The sequence below is a fragment of the Falco naumanni genome, chromosome 7 (genome assembly GCF_017639655.2).
Source record: "Falco naumanni isolate bFalNau1 chromosome 7, bFalNau1.pat, whole genome shotgun sequence".
Classification (NCBI taxonomy): domain Eukaryota; kingdom Metazoa; phylum Chordata; class Aves; order Falconiformes; family Falconidae; genus Falco; species Falco naumanni.
The window spans coordinates 41,843,703-41,870,593 of NC_054060.1; the positions used below are offsets into that span (position 1 = coordinate 41,843,703).

The 26,891-nt window shown below is 42.3% G+C and overlaps 1 protein-coding gene across 2 annotated transcripts in view; it reads left to right on the plus strand.

Moving 5' to 3' along the window:
* The window catches only part of ITPK1 (inositol-tetrakisphosphate 1-kinase), a 144,796-nt gene that overhangs the window by 77,644 nt on the left and 40,261 nt on the right, over positions 1-26,891 (plus strand). For both annotated transcript variants that reach the window (XM_040600805.1, XM_040600804.1), the window contains exon 5: positions 7,886-8,003. In XM_040600805.1, the coding sequence (XP_040456739.1) occupies positions 7,886-8,003 (118 nt within the window). The remainder of the gene's footprint in view (positions 1-7,885; positions 8,004-26,891) is intronic.

Genomic DNA, 26,891 nt, shown 5'->3' on the forward strand with positions numbered 1-26,891 from the left:
TTCTCTCCCTGTCATTAGTTCTTGGTTGTACGGTAAACACCGTATTATCTAATATATCTATTCTTTTTGAGGATGCCATCTTCCTGCAAATAAGTGCAATGTAATGCCTCAAGAATTAGAAGGGGACCCTGGAATGTGAGTGCAGTCTCATGCTTTTCCATAGTTTCAGTATGTGATACGGACCATCCTGTTTGCATCTCTATGCTTTTGTTTTGCAAGCTGTAAATTAAAGGGAACGGTATTAACTGCCTTTTGAGATTAATATGAGAAGCCCTTTAGGTCAGCTCAGAATGGTTGTCATAAGGGTTTGTTTGTTTCTGTGTGGAGCTCTGGTATGAAATTGTAGTAGCTATGATGACATCAGATTAACAGAGCAAGTTACAAGTCACACTGATGTCTGATGATCTGTCTTTACAGATAGTGTTCTTTAGCATAGCCCAGTGGGTGACTTGTCCACAATCATGTAGTTGAACTAGGTTGTAGATTTCCATCTACTGGACTACATGTATTTCTGACTGTGGGTATGGAATCATAATCTCTCAGTATCTTCAAAGCTCATGGATTAAAAAAAATCCTCTTCCAGTGCCTTCCAAACTGGCAGAGGATCTTTTTCTAGTGAGTGGGATAGAGGGCAGGGACCCCTGTGAGCAGGCTGCTGAATGATACCCTCTCCCCAGTAAAGCAAGGCCTTGAGCTTCTGGTTCTGCACATGTGACTGAGCTGTGCTACATCACTGGCACACAGGAAACTGTCCTTGTAGTAAAACATGTACCCAGGAACCAGTGGAGTAGTGGAGAGGTCAGTCAGCATTGAGCTGCATGCCAAAGTATGTTTAAAGGGTATACTCAGGTAATTTTTTATATGGGGCAGAAACTGGCAGGAAGTTACTGCCTGTCTCCATCTGTCCTATATTATTTCTAAGATACTGAAAACTATTAGAAATGAAGAGATATATTCCCTAGAAAAAATAAAAGGTAAGACTCCATCTGTATAAAGTGGGTGGGGGGTGGTTTGGTTTGTGTTTTTTTTTTTTTAAAACTAAAATCAATGAGCAACTTCGAAAATGTGAAGTGACCACCTTGCAAGAGAGCTACTTAGTGTGTGTGTGATGTTGCATAAGCACTGTGGTATTTCTGGCACCTGCACACAAGTGGAAATAGTGTGGTTCCTTTACTGTGCATTTAATTGACCAAAAAAGTTATAATGATCTTAACCAGACCAAACAGTGCAAAATTCATCATGCTAATTTTCCTGCTATTGAATGTAAACATAACAGCAAGATCACACCTGGCACTGTTGGCTCCGTAAAGTAGTCTTCCAGGAAGCAGGGGCAAGGGATCCTTGACCGCAGGAGGAGGAATGATATGCCAGGCTATATTTATGACCTTTGTAAGAATAACTTTTTTTTCAGAGCTGTATTGTAGAGGCCTTGACCATCTCATCTGCAAGTGCTGAGGAGGAAACTGGTTTCACATTTACATGAGTCTGTGTGCCTGCTCTCTGGAGTCTCTGATGAACCGTTGTACGGTCTGGTGGGAGAATGGTCATAGACTAGGAAGTCTCTTAGCATGCCCTTTTAGTCTTGCTGTTTAATGACTGTTCTCAATTGCTTTGTAAATTGCCATTACAGGAGACTCTGAAAACAGCAAGGAAGAATTGCCTGTAGCCAGTGGGCTTTTTAGCTGCAGAAGACCTTTAGGTCTGAACTTTCTGAGGTCTTCATGCTAGCTGGATGTGGTCTGGGCTGCAGTTTCTCAGGAGAGCATTGGTGGGTGGAAACTGGTCTCACTGCGTTGAAGATCAGTGATGAGTGCCTAGTGATCTCATCCAAAGCCCAAATGAAGACTGCATGCAGCACCTAGTGTAATGCATGAAGTGCAAAGTAGAGAAATCTTTCAATTTCCTTCATAGGACACTTGGATCCTTATTTTGGGGATGATGATTATTTGTAGAGATGATGAAGAAGTCTCCCTACCCACTGTAACACTTGGCTGAACTGACTGAACATAGTTTATTTGTTGCCTGGCAAAAAAAAAAAAAAAAAAAAAAAAATTGTTACAGTCCTTGGTGGTTCCTTCTTGACCATTGGAACATGAAGAGAAGTCAGGTGGGAAGAGGCGTAGTCCCCAAGGGTCCCTTTCACTTGCTGGTGCTCCAGTTCCTGTCATCTTGGTGGGAAAAAGAACCTAACTATGCCAGTTCGTGCCTTCTAGACAAAGTTTATGACTTTGAAAAGTGAGTATGTTTTAGTTTCTGTAAGACATTGACTGGGAGATCTTTGTTATGTTCTGATTAGAGCAAAGTACTGTCTGGTCAGCTGCTAGTCGTAGCTGTACAGGGGCTTGAGTAGCTTCATTCATTGCAGCTTCACACTAGTCTGTTCCATTCAAAATGATGGCCTCAGTGATGGAAAATCAGTAAGGTTATTAATTTGTCTTTCAGAGCTTTTTCTGAAGAGGTTCTTTTTGTATTAGCTTTCTTAAGAAAGATAATCAGAAACAGGTTTTATGCCTAGGCTTCTGCTATAAGGTAGATGAAAATTTAAGGTGTCATGTCCCGCCGCCCCCCAACTATTGACTCTCCCACTCTGAAGTTGTCCAGGAAAGGCTCTTCTATTCTTGATTCAGAAGCTTTCTTAGAAGGACTTGAGACTGAGAAGAAAGAAAACTAGGGAGATACTTTGGAAGGGAAGGAGTTTGGGCATTGTTCTTGCTGCACTGCTTGCTTTCTTCAGAAGTCTCAGCTGTGAGAAGGTGATTTGGGTACATACTCAGGGAGGTTATGCCTAGGAGATTTTTAATGCTGCTTTTTTACTAAAGATACTAGTCCATTCTGTTTCTGGTTTTCAACTTCGTACTTGCAGAATACTTACACATTTCAAATTTCTTTTTGCATGCTCTGCTGAGAAAAGGCAAGTGAAAAATTAAAGGAACCATCAACGCTTAGTAATTTTTTTTATCTTACTGGGGGTACAGGGTGAGACACAAAGTTGAAATAGTCTGTTTGCACCTGAATTCACAGACCAGTACCTGTGTTTTTCCCATTTGAAAAATAACTGGTTTACATTTATTGGAAGAGCCTCATAAGGAGGCAAAGTTAACTAAAAATTTGGCATTCAAGTGCTAACTGGTATGACAGCTTCCTGTGGGTAGATATTTGCAAGATGAAGCAGTGGTGGACCTCTAAAGGCAAACCAAGGAAGCTGAATACTTAGAAAGTTGCTTTGAGATGTACAGTGAATAGAAATTTAAAACAGAGGAGATTTGTCCCCACTTCCCTTTGCTATACGCCTCATCCCTCCCAGCCACTGCAGGAACCTCCTTTAAATTTAGAGAAAAACAATTTTGAGATGACTTCAAGATCCAGCTTGCCTACACCTTCCCTTTTGGAAGGAGGTGTCCATAGAAAGAGACCAGCACAGCCCAAGACAGAAAAAAGGAACTTTTAAGTCTGAATCTGATGCAAACCCTTTAGACAAACTTGTGTCTGTCTTTACATATGTTTCCCCTTGTTGCAGTCTGTTGTTACAAGCAGTCAGCTTCATGTTTCTGTACATGTAAAAACACAAATCCAAACGCTGTTATTGTTTAATTTTTTTTTTTCCTTAATCTGGAACTTTTGTTTAGTATTAAATGAAAGATTATAGATGTTTTATTACTTAGTAATTAAATGAATTCAATGAGTCAGTGAATCTCTGTGATTGTCTAATGATGTAATATTTGCAGTAGATACTATTATCAACATTCTGTTAAAATACATTAAATAAATAAATAAATCATGAGCTACCTTTTTGGATAAAAGCACAAAACCCTCTATTCTCATCTATACATGGGCTTCTCAGGAAAAGTTTTTTTTAAAAAATCTCTGGGTTATATCCAGAGGTATTTAATAGGGAACATGAAATACTCAGTCTCTCTTTGATTTCAAGTTACATTGCTGGCCTTCTGCCAGTAAAAGGGCTGGTACAGAGCATGACTGAACGCCAAGCCTGGAATACAAACAAAGGAGGATCTGCTAAAAGTCTTTGTTCTTTCTTGTTTGCTTTTATTATGTCAAAGATTGGAAAGAGGAAAAGATAGACCTTGTCTGGGTCAAGCTGAACTGCAGCCCAAGGACAAAGCCCTTTCAAAATATCGTTGGGAAGCCTAAATATCCTCCAGACTGTTGCCTGCATTTCTGAGTCTGCTGTTGGATACTAGTCTTTGGTAAATCCACCAAAGGAGAGCGCAGAGTTGTTTTGTTGGAATGACCAGAGAAGATTTGAATGTTCAAAGTTGAAAGACAGTGCTGTACTGAAAACTATCTCTTGGCTTCATTGTTTCTCTTTTCCTTCTGTAGCTGCTCCATTTTTGAGTTCATGTGTGTAATAGCTCATCTGCTATCCAAATTCTTAGACATAAACCTTTCATGTTTATCCAGATCTGTATTTCTGGTAGCGGAGCCATTCTGTGCTATGGGAAAAGGGCTGCTACTTAGGCTACATCAGCATTAACGTCAATCTGTTAAGTGATCTTCACATTTATATATTCAATAAAACGTGATGTCTGAGTGTGCAGCAGTTGCTAGTAAAGAACCAAAGCTTATGAAAGGTTTCTCATTGGCTACCATAATTGTTCCTGTGAAGCGAACAAAATTGATTTCTTCTTATTGTAATTTCCTCTTGTGGGGAATTGGTGTTACGGTTTGGATTCTTAAATTCTTTACTTCTTTTAAGTAGCTTTCTGTGCATAGATATTGGAACTCTTTCTTTTGCGTATGCTGGTGATGTACGGATGTGAGGTGTGGGAGACCGGTAAAGTGTTGGTAGCATACATGCCCAAGGGGAGGCTGTGTGATTTGCTTTGGGGGGATCCTAGTGCAACTTGATGGTTCTGGATTTGAGTGCAAAGTCAGTGCTTTTGTGATGGAAATCAAAGCAATGCACAATACATGAGAAGAGATGCAGAGCTCTAAGAGTTATAATTCCTGTGCCCTCTGGCTGGCCAAGTACCTAAGCCTGTAAATGGAGAAGAGCTCTTGTGTGTGTGTGAAGGGGCTGTTGCCTTACGCTCAAGTGCAGTTCTTCACCTTACGGTAATTTGTTAAAGTCCTCCAGACTCTAAATGTCTTCTGGAAAACAGCACCCATGTCCTTCATCTTCATCAGTTCTTTCAGGTTTGCCTTAGAGAGATTTTTGAAGGTTCCTTAAGGCAACAGGATGAGAAATCAGTCACTGGAAAGTCAGCTAAGATGTTGACTTCTGTTGACATGTTGCCTGGTGTAGAATGGCCTTGGGATCATGCCTTCATTCCTGTTAAACTTTGTTATGCTGTGTCAAGCTTACTGCTTGAATGATCTTTTAATACGATTTAGAGCTATTATCATTATAAAGCACTGTGAAGTTCCTTAGAGAAAGCATAGAAAAGCAAGGCTCCCTCTGAAAGTATTTAATGTGAGCCAAGATAACAAGTAAAACCCCCCTAACCCAAGGACGTGAGGATAGTCCTCAGCGCTGAGGTGAGCATCAGGAATATTTGGGAAAGGTGCACAAGGAGCTAGGAGAGGGAAAAATCATTCCCTCCTTGGAGGGGAGTGAAGGGGATGGAGGCCACAGGCAGGTTGAATGTGTGCGTGAGGCGAAGGATTAGTATGTTCAGAGTAGGGGCTGGGCCAGGGTGGAAGTATGGAAAGCTTGATTTCCAGGTGAAACCAGAGACCGGTTGAGGCAGAAGGGTGGTCAGCACAGTGTGAAAGGAAGAGCTAGTACATCCATTAGAAACGCTGCAGGACCTTTGCTGTCAGATCTTTGCTGAGGTCACATTTTGGAGCTGTGGCTTGTTCAGTCGTTACCGTGCATGCTTACCTGCTGCCCCACCAGGCTGTCTGCAGCTCATCCTCTCAGCATGCTCACGAAGATACACACTGTGGTAGCTCCCTATCTTTTGAGCTGAGGCACAGAGGGGCTAAAAGAGCTGTCTTGTTTTGCTTTAGATATGTTGAGATACTCAAGCGCAGTTTCATGATCAGCAAGTTTAAGCTAGTGCCATCATCACTGGATAATCCTAACTCCACAAGGTGTCCTTTAGCTGCTGCGTAAAAGGGCACGTATGCATAAACGTAGGAGTTTAAGATGCATTAGGTAACAAGTTTCTGTGTCTCTTAAAAAAAAAAAAAAGTAAAATCTCTTCTGTACTTCAAAGCTGACTGCTCTGCTTGAGACTCTGGAAGTACTGGGGGGAGGGGACTCAGGAAAACTGTTCTGTGTATGTTCTGGGTATTAATGACTTGAAGTGAACTCGACTTCTGTGCCAGGGAGCCAGAGAGGCTTTTTATCCAGCCTGCACTGCGAGAGTACAACAGCAGGGTCTCACAGTTTTGATGACTGACTGTGCAAAAGGCTCTGTCCCTTATTTTCCCCAAGTGGTAGCAAGGTTGAGCTTGTCTTCGGGGAACTGACTCTTCTGTGTTCTGTGAGGATGATTGAATACATCAGGTACATGTATTACCACTGAAGGGTGCCTCATGCCGTGTCAAGGAAAGCTATTTGTGTGCTGTGGGTGATGCAGTGGGTTCATTAAACCCCAGTGCTGGATCCTCTTTGCCTCAAAAGAATAATCCCTTTTCTGCAAGCCATCAGTTCAGACTATGTAGTCAGAAGACAGCAACAGTTAGCCAGTGCTAGGATTAGCACAAGGAAGTCTGCATTTCCAGTCAGTCTAGAGCAAAATCACTTGTTGGGAACAGATGATGTCGTTCTTTTCTCTTCAGCTCAGTATCTAGCAAAGCGTGTCTCCTCAGGCCACCTCATACTCCTCTGAAGTATCTTTTGTAGTATGTTTTGTTCTCTGAAGTAACCAACTTAAGGGAAGTAGGACCTGATGGAAGTCCATGACTTGCAGGAGCATTTACTATGCATTTGCATGAATGGATTTAAAGAAATGAGTGGAAGCATAAAGATGGCTTTGGGAAGTTGTGTCAAACGAAGGCAGATGCTAGCTTTGGAGATATTTGTTTGATTTTGGATAGGGTAAGATGGATGCTTGTTTCTCCCATTGACTTTATGGGGCCAGGTTGGGTCAACGATGAAGGAACTCGGTGTCTGTTCTGAGCAACAGAAGGAAGTTTTGTTGGGTTTGCAAGGGCAGTGCCTCGCAGCTGTGTCTGTGTTCATAGCCAAAACGCAGTGGTGCAGTCATGACCTGAGTGAATGGGGAATTGAGTTCCCAAGATGAAGATCTATGAAAACACTAACTTTGTTTTGTTCTTGTAGTCAGGAGAGTATGAACTTAGAGAAGTAACAAGATAGATGCTTTCAAAACTCAATGAAGACACAGTGAAGCAGCAATCTCTTCAGCTCTGCCAAAAAAAATTTCAGCCCCTATCGTCCAGCTCTTAACACTGCCTTCAGCCCAGCTAGAGGACAGCAATAATAACAACATTAAAGAACCCAGATGTATTTCTGAGCTTAGTTCAGATAGTTGTGATGTCCATGTACAGTAATTCAATGCAAGGCTGACCCCAGGATAGCAGTGTGTCATTTTTCTTCTACTAATTGCTTTTCTCAGCCTTGCTCACAGCTGTTACTGTGGCACTTTGCCATTGGCTCCCTTCTGAGTTGATGTGGTTGAAGAACAGGTTTCACTGCTGATGGTGAGTCCACAGGACTTGTTTTCCATCCTAAAACATGACAGTTAGATGTCGTGTTTGTGTTTGTTTCACTTGTCAGTGAACTGTCAGACTGGTGACTTCTGGCATTGCCAGTGTCTGCTTGTGTCCCCTTGAAAAGAAGCTGGACACTGAGGTTTTTAACATTGTCTATTCTCTTCCTGTCTCACAATTTTTCTACAGTCTTCAGCCAACCTAATGCCTTTTTTTTGGTTTTTTCTCCTATGTACTTGTTTTGCAGGAGTATATTGATGCTCATCCAGAAACCATTATCCTGGATCCTCTTCCAGCTATTCGTACGCTTCTGGACCGATCCAAGTCTTATGAGCTAATTCGGCAAATAGAGGCATACATGCAAGGTAGGCCAATACCTGCTGTCCCTCAAGACTTTTATTGTGACTAGAGAAAGAAACAGCTGGCTTCTGGAGGCTGGATGTGAGGTTTCCAATAGTAGTTTTGGGCCCCTTGCATTCTGTCTCTCCATGGGAGCAAAAACACTGAAGCATTCCTGTGTCACACGATTGCCCTCTGGAATCCCATGCTCTTCTTTTTCCGTATACACAAAGGAGGTTTGCATCTTGTTAAAAATACGATGTGGGTTTAATGGGGAGCATATTTACTACAGTGAACACCAGCAGAAATCTTCTGGAAAACATTGTCTTTTTGTGCGTGCTGGTAAATGGAAATGACTGTACAAACTTAGCAGCTTGTCATAAGAATCCTGAGGCCTGAATTTGGGGGAGGTTTATGGAAGAAGAAAAATTGGTTTTGGAAAGGACTGAAATAAATTAAATTGTAAATAGAGCTAAGGTTTTTGAGAAGCACGGGAATCCTGTTGCACAAGTTAATTGCTGGGAGGAACATAAATGCATTTCTGGTGCTTGCTAGTTACCTGACAGAGACTGCTGCCTTTAATTGCATCATTTGAGTTGTATTCCCATGTTTAGAAGTCACTCCTTTTCAACCTGAGTAACTCTAGTATCTCTCATTTTAACCGTTGTAACTGTTGGGTTAAGTTAGCCTTTCGTTCCCTTTTTACTTCTGTTACTGTCATATTCTTGAAACATTTATTGGCTTTTGAGTTTAAATCTAGGGTAGCTCTAAGTAACTTTCATATGTTAGATGACGGTGCTTAGGGGAAATTGCATTGCTGAACTATGTTCTAATGGGGTGTTGTTGGAATTACGGTTGTGTTTGTGTTATCGCTATCTCGATAGGCCAATAAGAAGCTTATCAATTTGTATTTTTATAATTGTGGATTTACAGACATACTGTTTGCATCTGACCTGCCTGACCCCATTGGCTGTGTCTATATATAAAAATAAGACTAATAACTTGCAGCACTCTCCCTTGTCTTTTGCAATCTCTTCAGGAGAAAATGTTCAATTAGTTTAAAAGGATTTTGTTTTGGAGTCCTTAATGCTGTCTGTGAGTGGGAGAGAAGTGCCGAGGGAAACCTGTGTTCTGAGGAACTATTGGGATTTTGTTTAGCAGTGGAGAGATTCAGTAGATTTTGGGTTTTTTCCTTAAATTGCTATCAGTACTATTATTGTTATCTCTATGAGAACAATATGCTTGGGAGAGCATCCAGTTTCTGCGAGTAGTTTGTCTTGTGGACATTTTGGCCTCCTCTGGTCAAACTGATGAGAAAAAGGAATAAATGCTTAAGGAAGAAAAAAAAGTAGGTTTGTATTCTGTTAAAACTGACACTTTAAAGAGAAGCTGTTAATAAAGTTGAGGAATGAAGTAAGGAAAAGCTTCACCTGTTCTCACTGGCTGCTGCAGTGTTAGATGACCGTATTTCCCTGTGTCCCCCTGTGCACCACTTCCCCCAACTTATTTCTGTCTCATCATCAGAAATAGCATAACAGAGACCTTGAACCAACTTGGTATTTAGCAGGGGAAGTCTCAGGAGAGCTGAGTAGTTGGCTGTCTTCTAGTTCTGGCCTAGTGACCAAAAAGTTGTGTTCCTTTAGACAGTGTTTTTTCCCCCCTCCTTGTTTTCACCTGCTAAATCGTATTTTGTACTTTGCAGCTGTCATGGCATATCCCAAGGCATGAGCACTTAAAAAACTCAAGTAGGAATACATCAGTGATTAGCACTGCAAGTCATTACCAAGAAAATAATATTGTAGTCTTTAGCTGTAACTAGAAAGCCCAGTTTATCATAGGATACCAAAATGATGTGGTGGGTTAAGGTCAGTGCAAGGGATTATCTCTTCCAAAGGAATGCCATAAACTCTGGAGGGTTGAATACAGAGAAATCTGCTGTTGAAAGTCTTTCAAAAGAAAATTCAGTGTTTATTTACAGACCAGTTTTGGATTCAGGTGATCACTATCTCTATTTGAATTATATTCTAAAGTAACTATAAATGAAGTATAGTCTTTTTTTATGATCTTAAGTTCACATTTCATTTCAACCCTGTAGACCTTACAAGAACTGTATAACTAACAATTTGTACCAGTTGGGTTAAAGGGAGGATGACCATGTGCTCTGCTGACTCCAGTTTGTATGGTGCTGAATCCTTCTCTGTCTGTGTTGCCGGCACCTTTGAAAATGGCAGATGTTGCTGAGGAGAGTGTGTTCTGCAGCAGCAGGGTCCCGTGTTCTATCAACAGCTTGATTTTAAGTATAATTCTCTTTCGCAAGTCCATGTTAATCATGCCTTGCCTGCCCTTTTGATAGTAAATTCTCCATGCTTCCTGAAAACGAGAATCCCTATTTGAAGTGTCTAAAACTGACCATCTGGACAGCATCAGGCTTTCTGAAAGTCCTGTAGCTAGCTCTTTGTTGAGTCAAATGTCTGAGCGCGAAGTACTCCTGAGAATGGGCTGGAAAGACACTTGTGGCACACTGTCTCTGTTACCAGTCTGTGGCCATTAAAGGAACTGAGGTGGAGAACTAGTAACTAGGCAAAAGTTGTACGTGTAGTCTGAGGGAAAGCATGCGGTTGAGCTTGGCCTTTCCATGTCCTAGACTAACCCTGTAAGCACCCAGGCCTTGCGGAAATAAAAGGTTCACAGATTTGCAGAATCACTGAGGTTGGAAGAGGACCTCATGAGAACTCATAGTCCCACTCCCTGCTCAAAGCTGGATCCTCTAGAAGAGGTTCCCCAGGTCCACGTCCAAGTTGGATTTTGTATACTTCCACAGATGGAGATTGCACAACCTCTCTGGGCAACCTGCTCCAAGGTTCACCTTCAGCATGGGGTGCTAGCATGCAGCTAGCAGTTGCTGGAGGTGGCCTGCAGAGATTATTTTCTTTGGTATAGATAGTGATATCTCCCTTGGAAGAAAGTGGGACTGTCTTCTGAAAAAGCAAAAACTTTAAGAGATACTGCAGCATTGATTTTAATGGATTCTGTTTTGGAAGCAAGAGTCTGGCCTTCCAGACTTCCTCTTTTTCCTGTTCTTTGTTAATTTAAGTGCAAGCTCTAAAAGAGCTAGTCATTCTGAAATCTTCACTTTGGAGTCTTTTAAAAAAGATTTGAAAAAATAAAGGTTACATTCCCAACTTGCATCTTGCATAGCTGGCAGGTCTATCTTGAAATAAATCACTGAATAGATTTTTTTTTTTTTTGTATAGCAGTTGAGTTCCCTCAGCAGCTGTTATTGCTTTGTTTACTTAGCTGTGAAGAATTGCTTCTGATATAAAAGTGCTCTAGATCAGGTTCTGTAATGCTTGGTGAAAGATTAGGAGCATTATTCAATGGAAAATTCAATTTTAGCAGGCTATTGTATAGTTGGAGCTGTGTCAGCCTTTTTTAAGCTTTAACCTTACGAAAGATAACTGAATTCTCTGATGATGTGTTGAAAAGATGTGACCCTACAGCCTCAGAATTTAAGACCTGACTTAAAATTACACTTAAGATGGTAATAGAGTGACTAGACACTAACTAACCTTTTTATATTATAATTTTAGTTTTAGGGTTAAAAACTTTTAAAATTCCCTACCTATCTTACAAATAATAATCTACACTGAAGGAATTTAAACCAAAACTGAAGTAAACATGCTACTCGGTGCTCTACCTAGTTGGTGTTCCCATCTGCCACTCAGCTTCCTTTGCTGTCTCAAGTGACTTACAGGTTTCTTTGATAATGTTTGAACTTCAGATATTGCAGACCCTGGAGTTAATTTCTTTAACCATTTCCACCTGGCTTTTTTCCATGATTTAAAAATCTTCTTGTTCTTAGATTCTTAAATTTAACTCCAAATCTGAAATTTCTACTGAAACTAGTCTCTGCAGAGTTCCCCTAGAAGAGAGAACTCCTGCGTGAGCCAAGCTGCAACTCCCGAATTTCTTTCTCCTAACAGTCTTTTTTGAAATATGGGAACTATTCCCTCAGGTCTAACAGCATAAAACCCTTTAGCTGTGATGTTTTCATCCCAGCATGTAATCAAAATCATTTATGTTTGATTGCTTACTACTTATATAAGATGCTTTTGCTGCTGTGTGCACTCCTGATTTTGGGGGATGTTACAGAACAGATCATAGTATCTTTCTGTGTTCTCTGGGTTTCTTCTTCTCACATTCTGTCTGTCTGTCTTAGAAATACTCCTTGAATAGCTGCATGTATCTTTTGTGACCAGGGGAGAGGCTCAGCATGATGCAGTGGATCAGGGTTTTCTACTTGGTGCTAGTTCTGACTTGCTGCATGACTTTGGGCCCAGCATTTCACCCCTTTGCATCTCTTTCTTCTCTTAACACTCACCTGCATGTCTCTTTCTTTGAGATACCACATTTTTCTGGGCAGGAACCTCTTTTCCAGATACACATACTCTTGATACACTGAGTCTCTGATGCCAAGCAATCTGCGTAGGTTTGTTTTAAAAGAAATCATAGATCTCTTGTTGAGTAGAAAACCGCGTTTTTACAATTCAGTGCCAATGTAGGTAGTCAGGTTTTATTTTCTGGAAGTTTCGGAGCATGTACATTGCTGGAGTGATGCATACCCGGAACTTCTGCAAATCAGGCCACCCAGTTAAAAGCACCTGAAAATAGCTGTATATATGTAGCTCTAGGCATTCATCTTTTGAAACTGTGGCCTCTGCTGTGTGGCCTACTTCTCATAGAAAGTTTGGTCAGAGAGGAAGGAGAAGAATAGTCACACAGGTCAACTTCAGGCACTTCTATCTGTATTTGAAGCTCCCATTAAAATGAAAAATATAGTTTTAATTTAAAGGCTCTAAATCACCTGCCTGAGGCTCACTTGTTCATGTAGGGACATACCAGTAAAGCATCTAAGTTAGAGGGCTGATGTTAGCTACTGCAAATAACTGCGTCAGCTTTTGGATGCAAGTGTCTCCCTTGTTGATTGTATGCTCTCTTTCCACCAAGAACACATGCAAACAGATATCTCATTGCCTCGCTCCAAGTGTTGTGCGTGTTCACTTACTGCATTTTAATTTCTCTCTGAAAACTAGCATACATGTGTGGAGGGAAGTAATAGGAATTGAATTAATATTCTCTGTGACTGGAAGGAGTTTGCCCAAAGTGCACCAGCACACAGCAGTGCTGCACGTGGCGCTGCTCTGTACCCCAGTTGTCAGCACTCGGTAGGTCTCAGCCCTGCTCTGTCAAACTGGAAAGATTCTGGGACTTTTGACCCAGGGAGGTGCCACGTGACATCTTTCTCATAAAAGCTCATTCATTCATCTAGGAGGGGGTTGACAAAGGGACATGGATGTGTCGGTGTTATGATAAACAAGCCCTGGCTTTGAAATTTAAAGTAGACAGCTGCTTCCAAAGGACTAAATCCTATCCTGAGAGAGGTGGCAGGAAAAGAAAGCAGGAAGCTCCAAAGGGAACCTGGAATCTTCTTTCTTGTACCGTTGCATGCTCTTGTTAAGGTAGTTTACAAAAGGATTTTCTAAGGTAAAAATGCTGAAAGCTAACCACTTCTTAAACGGAAAATGCAAACAGACTCTCCTTTCCCTTCCTGCCTCTCCTCCCCCCTGCTAGGTTTTCATTATTTTGAGCTGTCAGCTCTGTCCCAGTGCAGGTAGGAGGGACCAGAGAGCTGGGGGCCTCTGTGGAAATGATGGGCACAGTCCCTGTTCTCCCAGCCAGGAGGGAGCGTCTGCTGGCCTGCTGCTTCTGGCCTGCTAAGATACATCAGCTTGGTTTAGTTCAAGCTGACAGAGCAGTCCAACAAACAGAAAGCCTAGAGAATAATATAGAAAATATTTTTATCGTTTTGTCTCACAGTGGGCCAGCCAGAACTCCTTGAACCAACAAACAATCTTCTCCTTTAATCCTAGTAGTCCTGATGGTTACTGAGCTTTCAAAGTAAGCCTGTCTGTAAAGTTCAGACGTTACTTTTGGGTGCACTTAAGTTTAATCTTAAAATCTTGCGGGTTTTTGTGGTCAGATATGGGCAGTCTGCATCTCACTTTGTTTATCTGTATCTAAAAAGAAACAAGACTGGACCTTTTATCCATTTATTTCATACTAGTGTTGGAGACTTTTGGTTTGCATCTATATGCATCTTTTCAAAGCATTTGTGTACTTGATAAAGCCAAAAACATGGAAAAGTTTATAGCGATTTAAGCAAGAGCTTCTATGAATTTTGGGTTTGGGGCTTGCATGGATCTGAAGAATGACCAGATCTGCTTTTATGGGGTAAACATATAAGCCATGACTGCACTCTGTTGTCATGGGGCTTTCCTATGACATCTCCAAATTGGGTTTTAAGAACAGAACATGGATTAATTCTTGAGAGTTACTGTCTGTCTAGAATTAGGAAAGGAGGAGCAGGGATTCTTCTGGTCATGAGGAAGTCTTCGCTGAATAAACCGGATGTTTTAAATTCCAGCACAGTTGTGTTTCAAGTTATTCTGATTCTCTTGAGTAGAAATTTCCTTGGCTGGCATCCAACAACAGAAGATACTTTTCCCAAGTATCTAGGTGCTAGAAAAAGTAAGGAGGGGGCAACAAAAGATAAATTGCTTACAATATCAATGTAAAACTTACCTGAGAGTACCTTTTGCAGTGAATGGCTTTTCCCCTGATGTTTCTACTCATACTGTCATAAGATCAGAAGTCAAGAAAGAAGTCTGGAAAAAGAGAACCTTTCTTCTGAATTGGAAACCGGGGCTCAGCTGCTGGAACATTATTCCAGTTGTGGCATAATGTGTTCATGTCAGTTTTGCTGCTGAAGAAGCAGTTTATGTTAAGATGTGTTACAGTAGTATAACATGGACAAGAAAAGTAGCATCCCTCACATTTCCTCAGACAAGTGTCTAGCCAACATGTGAGACCCCTGATTAGATTCTAACCCCCCTCATGAAGAGTCCGTCAGGACCTTAAGTCTTTATCAGGGTGGCATGGGGCCTACTGATGATAACAGTAAATGAGAGATTCGTGAAGATCATGCTTTCCTTTGCCAGGGTCACTAACATCTAGTCTAAAAGCACTGTCACCTCCCGTTTCACTTTTCTGCTGGCTTTGTGGAACTGTTATGACATCTGGGTGTATCAGCAAAGAAAATATGAAAGCTTTTATGTTCCTTGATGTCAGTAGTTGATTCAGTCTCATGAATTTTCCAGGTGGCTTTCTGAAGTTAGAGTAGAAGAGGCTGCAAGTGTAAAGGTTGATGAGAGGGACTTGAGACTATCTGAATTTCTTGTATAGTTTATGACTGAGTGGAATCAAACCTCTGTGGTCAGGTGCTTGATAGTCTTCCAAGACAAGGTTATTTACTTGTCATTTGGTACCCTATACCACTAACATCTTGCTTTTCTTCTTGTTTGGCTACGCTTCTTGCAGTAGTGATTGAAAAGTGCTGGGTTTTGTTTTTCTAGTGTGTAAATGCTGTGTATGGGGTGGAAATAGATCTATATGCATCTGTAAGCTGGTATGACTGTATGGACACACTCAGCTCTCCTGGGTGTGTCAGTTATCGCAGTTCAGGTCACCATACTGCATTTGTGTAAAAGAAACAAAACTGATTCTGCAGGATACAGCTTAGCTCTGTGAAGCAGAAGGGTGCTACGCTAGAGGAAAGAGTGGTAGTGTTACAGGCATATGTTGCATGTTTCATTCCATGTTTGGTGGGCAAGGTGTATGTGGAATATGTTTCATAACTCATGGTATTTGTAGGGAAATACACAACTTCTTTAGTTCTGTACACAGAGTGAACCACTGCTTGTTAAATTGGGTTAAAATAGTCTGAATAGTAGAAATTGTGTCCCTCAAACAGCACTGTGTGGCCATGTTGCTTAAGTTGCCTTTAGGCCTTCTGTCCTATTAGAGTTCTTCAAAGTTGTCAGCTAGAGATGGATAGCTGGATACAAGTCAGAACATTGGAATAACTTTCCAAAAAAAGAAAAAAAATTACTCCTCAGAGGGCAGATGTTAAGTAAACTGAAGCATCAGAAAGTGTGAAACAGAAACCAAAGACAGATAAATAAACTGCTTTCAATGTGGCAAGTCAAGCATCCCACACTAGTGGCATTCCAGGACATTTATTAATAACTCTGGAAAAGGTGGATGAACACAGGATGGCACATATTTCAGATAAATGCAAATTATTTAACTTTTTTCCAGACAGTGGGAGACAGCAATATCAGAGGGATCTACCAAAAGTCAGTGAAGAGTCAGCATGATGATAGATCCAGTTTATTGCAGTCTCTTGGGACCATAAAGAAATAATATGGACAGCTCATGCATTGTTAATGTCTACATTGACTCACTGCTCAGGAAAGACCTTGGCGTCACAGTGGGTAACTCAACTGGAAACTTCTGCCCCCTCTGCCTCAGTAGTCAAAAGAGAACATGCCAACAGAACCAAACAAAAAGATTATGGTGGCCAAAAATATCATTGAAGATACTGAGCATACAGTTATGGAAATAAAGCGCTTTCTTTCCCAGTGAAGACTGTTTTCAGTTCTGCTTTCCTGAATTTAAAAATATGCATTAGAAATTAAAGGAATCCTGGAGAAAAAGGACACGGTCACTGCCAAGAGACAGCCACACAAGGGGAGAGTGAGATCAACCTGGGGCTAGCAGAGGTGGAACAAAACCTGAGAAAATAAAATATGAATAAGTAGAGAAACATTCCCAATTTTCTCTTTCCTGCCATGTCAGAGTAGAGTTTCACTGAGTATCTGTGCAGTTGCCAGAACATGTCAACTAAGATCATAGCTGGACTGAAAAAAGTAGGATACATTCACAGCTAGATTTAAAAGGTTTACAGACCATCGTGGTTGGGGGCATATGGTACTGACTGGTTGGTGTCAGAAAGAAACTCCATTTATGAATGCTGAACTCTGTAACTTGGGATATGTTGGGGGACAATGTTATATTCCCTTTCATCTGATTTGAAATCCACTGCCAAGTAGCAGCAGTGGAGATGATACAGTATCAGCTGAACTGTGGTCTTACTTGGTTTTGATTATTCCTGTGTTCATTTCTCGTCTCCCAGGAAGCAGGAGTGCCTGAAACTGCAGTGATGGTTTAAAGTATTTTCTAGTTCTGCTTAACATCCTGGTACAAGTAGTAACGTTTTGGCATTTTTACCATATTGTGAATAAAGTCTTGAGATTTTACATTAATTATTATGAGCACTCCACATGTTAAGTGGGAACTTCAAATACAGCCTGATTTGTTAAAGGCTGTTGTTCTTCCAGAAATATGGCTGGATGAGTTTATTATGAGTGTTTTCTCTTTGATAAGAGCACTCTTCTGCTATAGTAAAGCCCCCACAAGACCCTGTAGAGTGAGGCAAAGGGGTGTGCATGTGGGGACAGAACTGTGGCACAGTGGGGCAGACACTCGTAATACACAGCAGGGACTTAATGGTACTGAACGCCCTTGAAGTTTCTGTTAACTCTTGTTCTTCTGAAGGGTCAAGGAGCTAATCCTCCAGACCGCGCTGGTGCGGTGTCTGAGACAGGGAGTTACTTAGCACACTGGGACTTTTCAACTTTTAAACCTTTTTGTTTCATTTCCTCTTTGCTGCACAGCAAAATCATGAGGAAGACTGACTAGTTGCGAAATTCATCTCCCATGTCGATACAAAAGTGATTGAACAGATAGTGTTCCGCTGCCCTAACAAGCCTGCTCCATGGTCAGAACAGCTGCAGCTTTTCTGCCTTGCTGCAGCTCAGCTGCCAGCTTCTGTAGTGCCTGCCAGGGCCGGGAGAGAAGCGAGCACTCAGCTGTTCCTGAGTGTGTTAACTTTAGATGTGGCATCGGGATTCTTCCACAAGCGCAGTGTTCATATTCCAGGTCCTTTTTAATCAGCTTGAGGGTGTTTGTCTCTGATTGAGTGCTGGTGAGCAGTCAGCAGTGAAATCTGTCCTGCAGAGATGCAAAGTGTCAGTCTTGCAGATATCTACCCACCACCCCTCTACTGACGAAGGGTGAATGAATATTGTGAATGAGGCCCTTCTTTTGACCAAGGGATGCTAAACATACTATGAAGGCAATGGAAGATGTTAACATACAGGAAGACCTTTGTCCTTTCTGAGTTTTATTTTATTAACCTTTGAAAATCCACTGAGATCTGCATCGTATGGGAAAGTTCAGCTTCGCTGAAGCAATTTCTTCACTTAAAACTGAAAGCTTATTCCATCACACCAGCTTACTTAGTTGCTGGTGTATTGACAGGATGCCCATCCAGCTAAGAAGTAGGTACACTGAATATAAGCCCCATCCTGTGCCAAGTCCTGGTTCGTATGTAGTACAACTAATGTACATGCAGCATAGGCAAGGCATAAGTTAATATGTCTCTGAGATTTTAGAATCTGTCATGCCAGTGCAGTTTCATTTCAGCCAAATTTGAAGGGATACTTAAGTTTCTTTAATAGTCCAGTTTGACTTACATGACCTAATGTTTCTGAACAAGTCCAGCACGTAGAGCCTCAGGGCTAGGAACCACGCATTTTTGATCTCTGTTGTTGAGATTCAGGGCCTTGACGACAGCCCTGCTTACTCTCTTGATCTCTGAAATGCCAGCCAAACTTCCCCGCCTCACCAGGGGAACCTTTTGAGTATTAGTCAGTACTTGGGAACCCTGTGAGCATGCTGTTTGAACACTGGGAGGAGGGTGTAAGTAAGATAAAATTTTTGGTCACAATGCTACTGTAGTGCTGGGACAAAATAATGGAGTAGTTATGAACCTCCTGTACTGGAGGTTTTAGGAACACGTTAGGTAGACAGACACCTGCCCGTGTTGGTATTAGAAGCATTTCATTTTGCTGGAATGCAGTGGGACTGGGGAAGGTGACCTTTTCAGACCAGTATTTTCTGATGTTGACTGTCTTTCGGAATAAAAAAACCATCAGCTACTGACAGCTTGAGCCAGGGAGCTTAACAAAGTCACGCTAAGATGTTAGTAGATAGCTGTCCTGCGTGGGCCCAGCGTATCTGCTTACCTGTGCCGGCATAAGAGCTAAGCAGTCTGAGTAGTCGTAGGCTCCCAGTGGGGCTGTGCTCCCTTAGAAAAAGTGGTATGTTTTAGCTGGGGACAGTCACATTACTCCAGCTACATGACTTCTGGGCTGAAGCTGGCTTCATTCTGCTTTTTCAGGATGCCGAGAGAGGAGCTGTGGGCTGGCTGCACCTGTTCATGTGGATGTGGCGCAGCAGGAGCAAGTATTTCTTCCTTGGTGGAGAAATCTGTGGAATGAGTTTGTCACTCGCTTCACAAGGGTGAGGCAGTTGAGTGATACATTCCTGAATCAGCAGACTCCTCTTGCCTTGCGGCGTTAGGCAACCACACATTAAATCTAAAGCTATAAATTGTATAATTTGCATAAGATATTAGGCAGAAAAGCACAATGGGACAGATGCTAATTGCTGATTTGGGAATCCTCACAAGCATTTGCTAGGAGATAAACTGCAGTTACTTCAATATTGGGCAATTAGTGTTGGTTTTCTAGAAGGGGAGAGGTGTATCACACCAACTGATTTCTTGTACTGTGTAATTTACTGATGCTGTGGTTGCTCTTGGGGACAGTTTTTTAGTTCCTATTTAAGAAAATATTTTGTAAAATCCCTGTGAGTTCTGGCAGGAAGACAGGTGCAGTTCAGCTGGGGTACTTCCACCAAGAAAGCTAGCCAGTTCAAAGGCACTTTCGTTGTATTTTGCTGCAGGGAAATTAATTCTACCATAAATTCTTTAGCATTCCATAGATCCATTCTGGGTGGTTATACAGGTATGCCAGACTGCAGATGGGTTTTTGTTTGGTTGGTTTTTGCTGCCTTTGCAACCTGGAGTCTGGTGTGAGTTTGGGGGGTAAAATTGGCGCTGACATTTTATTGCAGTTATCATGAATTTTGACACAGAGTTTTCTAATCAGTTGTTAGGCTGCCAGTTAGTTAAACTGCTAAATCTTCAAATGTGTTTACCTAGATAGCAGAAGTACTTAAGGAAGTGCAGAGCTCTACATTTGCTGGGTTTTGTTGTTATTCTGAGTGTTGTGTCTTCCAACACTGCCCCAAAATGTTTGCCTTCCCATTTCAGTCTGTGTATGAAATACAGGCAATTTTGTAAGCATGATGCTTCCCTTCAAGGTCCTGTGTTATGGGAAAGTAAATGTCCTCAACACTGCAGCTGATTGTAATTGCTTTGGGGTTTTAGTATTCTGAGAGAAAATAATGTTAGAAGAGATCAGAAAATACCCATTTTATTTTCGCTGAATAAACAATTTTTTGTAATGAACCTAAAATGGGTGGTGAGGAGAGCAGCATTTTTGAGATTTCAGATTGTGGATAAGAGAGGAAAATGTCTCCTCTTTTTCTCCCCTTCCTCTCCCACTCTTACTCTATAGCTTGCTTGTCCAAGAGTCCCTGGGAGAGAGGTGACTTGTTCTTTTAGACACCTGTATGAGGTGAGAGTAAAGGATCTCTGCTTTACGCTTCACTGAAAAGCATCTTGCTTCATACCTGTGATGAAACTGCAAACCCTGTTGCAGGCAGTTTGGCTTGTCCATTTGTTTTGAGCTTATCATTAAGGACTGTAGCTGTAAACTAGTTATATGCAAAAGTAAAACATAAACTGCTCGTGCTGGTGGGGGGCTGGCACAGGAGAGTCCCATCTAGGAGGGTCTGAGGGTTTGTCTGCATTAGGTGTGTTGGTTTTCATTCCTTCCAGTACATGACAGCTCTGATGTGGGTGCTCTTACACAACTTCCTGCGTGGGCGGAGGGATGAACTGCACCAGAAGAAAGCACGTTTATAGTCTGGGTAACTACATCCGTGCAGGTGTTGGGGCAGGGTTACCATTCCAGATGGTAATTGCACTTCTGGCAGGAACTGCTCCGCGGATGCAGCCCTTTGCAAGTGCACGCCTGTCCTGAGCCAAGATCGTGCAACACTTCGCCTCTTCCCTCTTGACTTACTCCTTAGAGCGATTATTTTCAAAGACGCTGTTGTGAATTAGGACAAATTCTTTATGAACAGGCACAAGATGTGTAACTAGTGCCATTATCTAAGTGGTTAGAAAAGCTTTTTAAATTGTTTATGGCACAGGGGAGCTAAAACTATAGCAATACCTATGCCAAACATGCATACGTTGCTCTCTGGAGGCAGGTGTTGGTGGTTGGTTTGTGAAGGTTTGTCTGCCCGGGACGGGCTTCATGCACCAGGTGCAGCAGTAGTACCACCACTATTGCTGAGGGGAAGATAGGGAGTAGCTGAAGCAGCTTTGACAAGTGATACACTTGTGCCTGTGAGGCTGCCTCCCTCCCCCAGGACACAAAAAAAGAGACAGACAGACTGGTTACACACACCAAACCATCCTTTCTCTTTGTTCTTCCTATAAGGAAATTGACTTTCTGTGTTAGTTCAGTATCCAGTCTTATCAACACACAGAATGTAGCCAGGCTTACCGAGTCACAGCCTGCCCGTTGTAAGCACTTTATCATCCAGCCCGTTCCAGAAACCCAGGGTGAGCCAGTGGGAACAGGAGTCAGGTTATCCCCCTTCTCACCTTTTAGAAACATTAGGTTGGCAAAGACCCTTAAGATCATTGAGTCCAGTTGTTAACCTAACAGTGCCAAGTCCACCACTAAACCATGTTCCTAAGGGCCACATCTGCACCTCTTTTAAATACCTCCAGGGATGGCGAGTCAGCCACTTCCCTGGGAAGCCTCTTCCAGTGCTTGACCACACTTTCAGTGAAGAATATTTTTCCTAATATCCAATCTGAATCTCCCCTGGTGCAACTTGGGGCCGTTTCCTCTTGACCTGTCACTTGTTATGTGGGAGAAGACACCAACACCCACCTCACTGCAACCTCCTTGCAGGGAGCTGTAGAGAGCGATAAGGTCTCCCCTGAGTCTCCTTTTCTCCAGGCTAAACATCCCCAGTTCCCTCAGCTGCTCCTCATGGGACTTGTGCTCCAGACCCTTCACCAGCCTCATTGCCCTTCCCTGGACACGCTCCAGCACCTCAGGGTCTGTCCTGCAGTGAGGGGCCAAACCTGGACACAGGATTTGATCCCTGTCCTAGTCCTGCTGGCCACACTGTGTCTGATACAAGCCAGGATGCTCTTGGCTGCCTTGGCCACCTGGGCACACTGCTGGCTCATGTTCATCTGGCTGTCTTCCAGCACCCCAGGCCCTTTCCCACCAGCAGCTCTCCAGCCACTCTGGCCCCAGCCTGTAGCGCTGTGTGGGGCTGGTGTGACCCATGTGCAGGACCTGGCATGGAGCCCTGTGGAACCTCATACAACTGGCCTCGTCCCATGGGTCCAGCCTGTCCAGATCCCTCTGCAGAGCCGTCCTGCTCTCCAGCAGACCAACACTCCCCCTCCCTGGCAACTTGGTGTCATCTGCAAACTGACTGAGGGTGCAATTGATCCGCTTACCCAGATCATTGATAAGGATACTAACCAGCACTGTCCCCATACTGGGCCCTGGGGAACACTGCTTGTGACCGGCCCCCAGCCAGGTGTAACTCCACTCACCACCACTCTTCGAGCTCAGCCATCCAGCCAGTTTTTTACCCAGGGAAGAGTGGACCCATGCAGGCCGTGAGCAGCCAGTTTCTCCGGGGGAATGCTGTGGGAGATGGTGTCAGAGGCTTTCCTAAGGTCCAGGTAGACAATGTCCACAGCCTTTCCCTCATCCACTAAGCGGGTCACCTTGTCATAGAAGGGGATCAGGTTAGTCAAGCAGGACCTGCCTTTCATAACCCCATGCTGGCTGGGCCTGATCACTTGGTCGTCCTGTACAGCTCCCTGCAAGGGTGATGGCACTCAGGCTGATCTTCTCCATAACCTTCCCTGGCACCCAGGTCAGGCTGACAGGCCTGTAGTTCCCCGGATCCTCCTTCCTGCCCTTCTCGTAGATGGGCATCCCGTTGGCTAAGCTCCCACCTGCTGGGACCTCCCTGGTTAGCCAGGGCTGCTGGTAAATGATTGACAGTGTCTTGGTGAGAGCTTCCACCAGCTGCCTCAGTCCCCTGCTGGATCCCATCTGCCCCCATAGACTTGTGTGTGTCTAAGTGGTGTAGCGGGCTGCTGGCCATTTCCCCTTGGACTGGGGGGGCTTCGTTCTGCTCCCTGTCCCTGTCTGCCAGCTGGCAGGTGGCTCAAGAGTCTGGATACTTTGGTTGAAAACCCCTTGTAATTTCAAGTCCAAATTGATTCACAGTCAGGTTTACTCACAAAAAGAAGTACAACCGCCTTTACAAACACAGATTTCTGTCTGTATTAGCCATTTCTCCTTTTGTTGGAGACGGAATGTTGATGCAAACAAAACCAGCTCATATTGAGACAGAGCTGGGGTTCAAAGAATAATAGGCGTTTACTGGGTAAGAATCACATCTAGACATGCACACACTTCTCTGAAGCTGGCAGTGCTTGTCTTATCTCCCCTGTTTATATCTGTGATTTATCGCAAGAATTTTATCTTTAGGGAAAAAAAACCCAGTCGTAGTTCCCTATCTAATCCTACAATCACATTTTTTTTCCTTCTGTCTTACAAATAGGAAAGAATCTTTAAAAACTATTTATCTCCTAGATAGAAATATACCCAAATTTATGTATATTTTTATCCATGTAAGTTAGTGAATTTTATTGGGTCATCAGTGTATAGTTGCAGTGAAAGTAAGAGCCTGCCTGGAACTGAGGAGTAAAACAAATGCATTTCTTACTGAATTTAATGTGTCTCATCATATGCAGCTGTTTTTTTTTCCCCTCTGTGCTTTCATGCAGTCTTTGTTTTTCATATTATTTTGTCCAAGAGAAAATATTTTAATAACTTGCCATACTTGGTTAGCCTTTATAGGAAAATTAATTTTTCCTTTTGTAGAGGTAGATCCACAGGCACTGAATGTTTATTCAGGCTTATAGGGAAGTTTGTTTTCTTTGAAAGCTAAATGCAAGTAGGCTTCCTCTTCTCTTCTTTTTTCACTTTAAGAAAACAACTGATTTTTTCAAAACATTTTCTGGTTTGTGTTCTGGTAGTGTGATTTTTTCCACTGTATACACTGCATACTGCAGCTTCTGAAGACGTGTTTTTAGTGGCTGTAGGGCACATAGTGTTAATCTAGGAACGGCACCATCATTATCTCCATTAGAGGGAGAGTGCCATGTCAACGGGGAAAGTACAGAGAGAGTTTTGAAGTTGTACAAGACAAACCTCTAGAAGAACCCCACTGTGCTGGGGTCTGAAAGGCTTGATCCTGTTCAAGCCTTTCTGTTGGTGCTTGGGTAGGTATTAATCTCTGCACCCCCTTGTTTCTTCATTTCACGCCTCTGTCCTTCGTTAGTCCTGTTTGTTTGGTTTGCAGCTTCTCCTAGAGAGACGCTACCTCTTACCGTGTGTTTTGCACAGTGCTTAAAATACCTTCTAATGCCACTGTAATAAAAATGGTCCTACAACGTTAGGGAAAAATAAGGCTTCTACAATATCCACATAGCTTTTACTTGTAAATGTGTACAGAGGAAGCTCTTTGAAACAGGATTTAGCAAAAGCTGAACTCTGAGCTATGACCTGGTTTCTTTAAACATTCAGGTTTTGTCATTATTTTGAAGTCTGCAGTATCTGATGCTAAAAATACTGTGCTGATCTTCCCATGTGTATGTAGTTACATAAATCTTGACATAAATAATATTTGTTCACTCGATCGTTATAGAAATGTCTTGGCATGCAGTTCATAAGGGGTTTGCTCAGAGCAAATCAAAATTGAGTAGAAAGACACAAATTAGAATGAGAGTTACTAGACCTTTTTAGATCCTGCTTTTATAGCATCATTTCAATCATTTCTCGGCTTATTTTGTCATTTCTCCAGTATCTAGACAAATTGGAAGAGTGCTAAGGAGAATCCTCCTTAATTCTTCAATCAGATGTGAAATGTGAAGGGTTGGTACTGCACCTTTACAGTTGCATACCTTAAAAAGGTTTAAGTTAAATATCTTAATAGCCTGTCTTTGTGTTATGAGCATAAGCATAGAGTTGAATGCTTGAGTTCTTTACAGTTTGGATTTCACAGCCATTTTGTAGAAAAGCTTGAGACTATGAAACTTAAACGCTGAGTGGTTTGAAAGACTTGGTTGTTATGTTGTAGTTATTAGGAGAAGGTGTATTTTGTAACCACAAGGGGAAAAAAGCATAGACAAACTGTTGGTATGTGAGGCAGAATTCATCAGGCCAGCAAGACCTGTGCTGTAGTCGGTCTCCTGAACCCAGGTATCTTGACCAAACAAAAAAACCAACCCACAATTCTATTTCTAGACTGAAATATTCTGGTCACAGAGAAGTCCAAGTGCATTTGAACTTAAAAAAAAACCAAAAAAACCCAAACAAACAAAAAAAAGTTTGGTGCAGAGGGGATTTATCTGGCCAGTGGGCAGTTACAAACAATAACTCCTAGGATATCACATATAACTTGCAGTTATTACTATAGCAAAACATAAATGTAGAAATTAGTGTAGGTGCAAGCTTGTACTAAGCGAACTGAAGTCAGGTGAGATGGGACTGAGTGGTGCAGCAGAGCTCAGAGAGGGTGTAAGTAGCAAGCACATGCCAGAAAGTCTTACTGGGTTCTCAGCATTGATTTTAATTAGGAAGAGAATGTTTTGGCTCAGTTCTCAAAAATGAGCAATCCCTACTTGAATGTATCCCAGTTTTGCCTTAGGTTCTTCTGTCAAGTGATGGATGTCATCAGTGCCTGGTCTACCAGTCCCTCAGCCCAGTCAATTACCTTCATGTGTCTTAGTTTATTCTGTACACCCTGCTTTGAGTTGAGAAGATTGTAAAATCATCATACCAGGAATTGCTGTGCATTTTGTTTCTGGAAAGGGACAAAACTGCAGCTTAATAGACCCATTACTAACAACCAGACTCTGTAGAACCTGATTCAGACCTTAAAATAAATGTCAAGAGTGAAGAAAATTACAGTTCACAGAGCAGCAAGACAGGAATGCTCAGACAGCTCGGGAGGGGTGAGACCTGTCTCCCGTGAAGGGTGGTGGGGCTTTTGGTGCCCAGCTCCTTCTGTCCCCAGAAAGGCCAGCCTGCCTGCTCCCTGGGATCCCTGCAGAGCCTTCATTGTGCTAGGGCACTGGAGTGGGAAGGAACATGTATTGATTTTAAGAAGCAGAAGGATTGCAGTGTTTGTTTTAAAAATACACCATTTTCTTGAGGGTCTCAGATCTCATTTCTGTGCTGCACGTGAGGTCAGTGTTGTGGTGTGTAGCTTTGCACCGAGCTACCTCTGGTCTGGGTGCAGTAGGGGTAGCGTGTTGTTTTACAAAAGGCAAATGATTACTCAGGGCATCATGGTTTACCTCTAGCACTTCTCATCCAGATGATTTGATTCTAACTAACATTTGTGGGTCAGATCTGTGAGTTCACTGCCTTTTGGTGTAGAATGATGAGGAAGATTTTCAGTTTTCTGACCTTTTGTTGTTCTGTCATTTCTTTGCCTTCCATTTCTCGTTCCGGCTACATGATCTATGAATGTAAGATTGAGCAGGGATCTTTTCTGAGAGAATACTCATCTGTTTCCCTTAAAAAGGAGCATGAGTGAGAGAAGGCAGATTCAGAAGAATAGGAAATTCAGGCTGCGTAATGGGGTTGCATTAATAATCATGAGAATAAATTGCTAGTCCTTGTACTGGTTTTTGAAAGGGATATTGCAAAAGAAGTCAGTAATTAAAATTTAAGCAGTTTGGGGTATTTGTGAAGCTATTTAAAACGTAATTATTCAACAAATTATTTGATAGAACTTAATGCCAGTTATTACAAAGTAGTGGGAGGACAGATTCTCAGTCGACAGAATTTTGATGT